Consider the following 3,635-nt stretch of genomic DNA (forward strand, 5'->3'; position numbering starts at 1 on the left):
GAGTAGCTGGGACTACAGGCGCCCGCCACCTCGCCCAGCTAGTTTTTTGTTTTGTTTTGTTTTGTTTTGTTTTGAGACGGAGTCTCGCTGTGTCGCCCAGGCTGGAGTGCAGTGGCGCCATCTCGGCTCACTGCAAGCTCTGCCTCCCAGGTTCACGCCATTCTCCTGCCTCAGCCTCCGAGTAGCTGGGACTACAGGCGCCCGCCACCACGCCTGGCTAGTTTTTTGTATTTTTAGTAGAGACGGGGTTTCACCATGTTAGCCAGGATGGTCTTGATCTCCTGACCTCGTGATCCACCCGCCTCGGCCTCCCAAAGTGCTGGGATTACAGGCTTGAGCCACCGCGCCCGGCTAATTTTTTGTATTTTTAGTAGAGACAGGGTTTCACAGAGTTAGCCAGGATGGTCTCGATCTCCTGACCTCGTGATCCACCCGCCTTGGCCTCCCAAAGTGCTGGGATTACAGGTGTGAGCCACCACGCCCAGCCCTTTTTTTATTTTTTTAAACTTTGGTAATATACACATAAAATGTAGGGTTGAAAGCTTATAAAGTATACAAAGTATACAGTTCAGTGCATTAAGCACATTAAGAATGTTGTGCGAGCATCATCATTTGTTCCAGAATGCCTTCATCACCTCAGAGGAAACCCCACACCCATTCGCAGTCACTTCCTGTCCCCGGCCCAGCACCCACTTTCTGCCTCCATGCCTTTGCCTGCTCTGGACGTTTCGCTTCAGCGGGATCCTACAGGATGTGTCCTTTCGTGCCTGGTTTCTTTCCCTCTGTGTCATGTTTCAGAGTCCCTCGTGCTGGGGCATCCGCACTTCATTCCTTTCCGTGGGAACAGCTCCTTGGTGGGGGACAGGCCGCTGTAGGCATTTGTCAGTTCGATGGACATTTGGATGGTTTCCGCCTTTGGGCTGTTGGGGATAATGCTGCTGTGAACATTCTGTTCTCTTGGGTGCCTCCCTAGAAGTGGCCTTGCTGGGTCGTGTAGTCATTCTGTGTCTAACCCAGTAAGGAGCCACCAAACTGCCTCCCATGCCCACCAGCTGTGCACGGAAGGTTCTGATTTCTCCACATCTGCACCAGCACTTGCTATTTTCTGTCCGGTTTTTTATTAAGAATACTTTTATTGCATATTTTTTAAAACTTTATTTTTTTATTTTAAAAAAATTTATTTTAAAAATAGAGGTGGGGTCTCATCGTGTTGCCCAGGCCAGTACCAGCGCCTGCACCTGAGCCCCCCAATGTGCTGGGGTTGCAGGTGAGCCACCGCGCCCGGCTGTTTTCTATCCTGTGGATCCTAGCCATCCTAGTGGATGTGAGGCAGGATCCCATAGTGGGTTCGATTTTACATTCTCCTGGTGACCAATGGTGTTGAGTGTCTTCAGGAGCTTTTTGCCCACAAGTGCATCTTCTGACTTCATGGCTTTTAAATTCAGGTGTTTATAAACCAAGGGAAACATGTTCATTTCCAAGTGTTATCTTCTCTGGGTTCTTTTATTGTCTGGAAGAAACTGATGCTTTACTTTAGGGCCCATCTCGGGATGTCCACAGGGCAGAGCGAATCCTGCGATGCTCCTCAGATGCTGATCATAAGCAATATGTTCATCATGGCCAACTTCAAGTAAATTGATTAAAAAGCTTTAAAAATTTTCTGTTTTGGCCAGGCACATGGCTCACGCCTGTAATCCCAGCACTTTGGGAGGCCAAGGCAGGCAGATCACCTGAGGTCAGGAATTCGAGACCAGACTGACCAACATGGAAAAACCCCATCTCTACTAAAAATACAAAATTACCCAGGCGTGGTGGCGCATGCCTGTAATCCCGCCTACTCGGGAGGCCGAGACAGGAGAATCACTTGAACCTCAGAGGCGGAGGTTGTGGGGGCGTTGAGATCGCGCCACAGCACTCCAATCTGGGGAACAAGAGTAAAACTCCGTCTCAAAAAAAAAAAAAAAAAAAAGTCTGTTTCAATTTCCAATATGTGAAATGTCAACAGTTATAAACACCCTCCAAAAACCTTGTTGGAATCCTCAGTGAGTTTAACGAAACTGATTTGTTATTCTGGGAAATGTTATTTCAGTAATTATGTCTTCTGATGTGTCTGCTTAGAGAAGGAGCAGATCTCTACATAACACGAATGGAATTGATGAAAGGATCTCGTTTGATGTGGGGTCATTTCTAGCATGCCGAAACTTTGAGTAGAACCATCATTTTTAAGTTGTTATACTTAAGCTTTTACTTCTTTTTGTTTGTTTGTTTGTTTGTTTGCTTGCTTGCTTTCTGAGATGGAGTCACCCAGGCTGGAGTGCAATGGTGCAATCTCGGCTCACTGCAACCTCTGCCTCCCGGGTTCAAGTGATTCTCCTGCCTCAGCCTCCTGAGTAGCTGGGATTATAGGTGCCCACCACCACGCCCAGCTAATTTTTGTATTTTTAGTAGAGACAGGGTTTCACCATGTTGGCCAGGCTGATCTCAAACTCCTGGCCTCAGGTGATCAACCCACCTCAGCCTCCCAAAATGCTGGGATTACAGACGTGAGCCACCGCACCTGGCAAGCTTTTGCTTCTTATTTGTGCCTGCCACAGAAAGGCTGTCTCTGTGCTTCTGTTAGCAAATGTGCTTGCTGCCCCCGCTGTGAGGACAGCAAGGGCTGTGTGTGGCAGGGGCATGGCATTGTGTGTGCAAGAGCTCTGCCGAAATGCTGTGTGTCACAGTTCACTGTTGTCCACCCCTCCCTAAGTTCTCTATGAAATGGAAGTTACTTTGGTTTCGAAAAGGAACATGCTGTTCTTTCTGAGTGCACTCAGCACAAGAGGAATCCAGAACTGATGTACAGACAACAAACCCTGTCCCCATCCCATTCCCAGGGCGGCCGCCGCACCACGCCCTCCCTCCTGCCCCCGAGGCCCGGAAGCCAGGTGAGAAGCCCAGGAGGCCTTTGGATCGCAGCCCACCTTTGGGACAGGTGCAGCCCCATTTTACAGCTAAGGTAACACCCCTTCATCTAAGACATGCATTTTAAAAAATATTTCCCAAATTGTGTTGCGTTTTCATTACAGAAACTTCAAATTACGATAAACACAATATAAAAAGCCTCCAATTTTCAGCATCCAGACATAGTTACCAGTAACATTTCAGTGTGTTTTCTGCTGGGTTTTGTTTTGGGGGGGTTGTTTGTTTGTTTGTTTTTTGAGTCGGAGTCTTGCTCTGTTGCCCAGGCTGGAGTGCAATGGTGCAATCTCGGCTCACTGCAACCTCCCCCTCCCGGGTTCCAGCAATTCTCCTGCCTCAGCCTCCCGAGTAGCTGGGATTACAGGCGCATGCTACCACGCCTGGCTAATTTTTGTATTTTTAGTAGAGATGGGGTTTTACCATGTTGGCCAGGCTGGTTTCAAACCCCTGACCTCAGGTGATCTACCTGCCTCTGCCTCCCAAAGTGCTGGGATTACAGGTATGAGCCACCACGCCCAGCCCCCATTTTTTTTATTTTTTAATTATAAATTGTATCATGTATATGTTTTACTGTAACTTTACATATCTAGGTACTATTTTTTAAATCTTTACCAGTATGATAAGTGAAAAAAAAACCCAAAAACTTCTATTTTTTTTTTTTTTTTTTTTTTTTT

At 47.3% G+C, this 3,635-nt stretch overlaps 1 protein-coding gene across 1 annotated transcript in view; it reads left to right on the forward strand.

Moving 5' to 3' along the window:
* The window catches only part of LOC108534085 (coiled-coil domain-containing protein 57-like), a 22,089-nt gene that overhangs the window by 12,939 nt on the left and 5,515 nt on the right, over positions 1-3,635 (forward strand). The window contains 1 exon segment of the mRNA XM_017879186.1: positions 2,877-2,998. Within this exon segment, the coding sequence (XP_017734675.1) occupies positions 2,877-2,998 (122 nt within the window).

Source organism: Rhinopithecus bieti, unplaced genomic scaffold (genome assembly GCF_001698545.2).
Source record: "Rhinopithecus bieti isolate Rb0 unplaced genomic scaffold, ASM169854v2 scaffold_9899, whole genome shotgun sequence".
Lineage (NCBI taxonomy): Eukaryota > Metazoa > Chordata > Mammalia > Primates > Cercopithecidae > Rhinopithecus > Rhinopithecus bieti.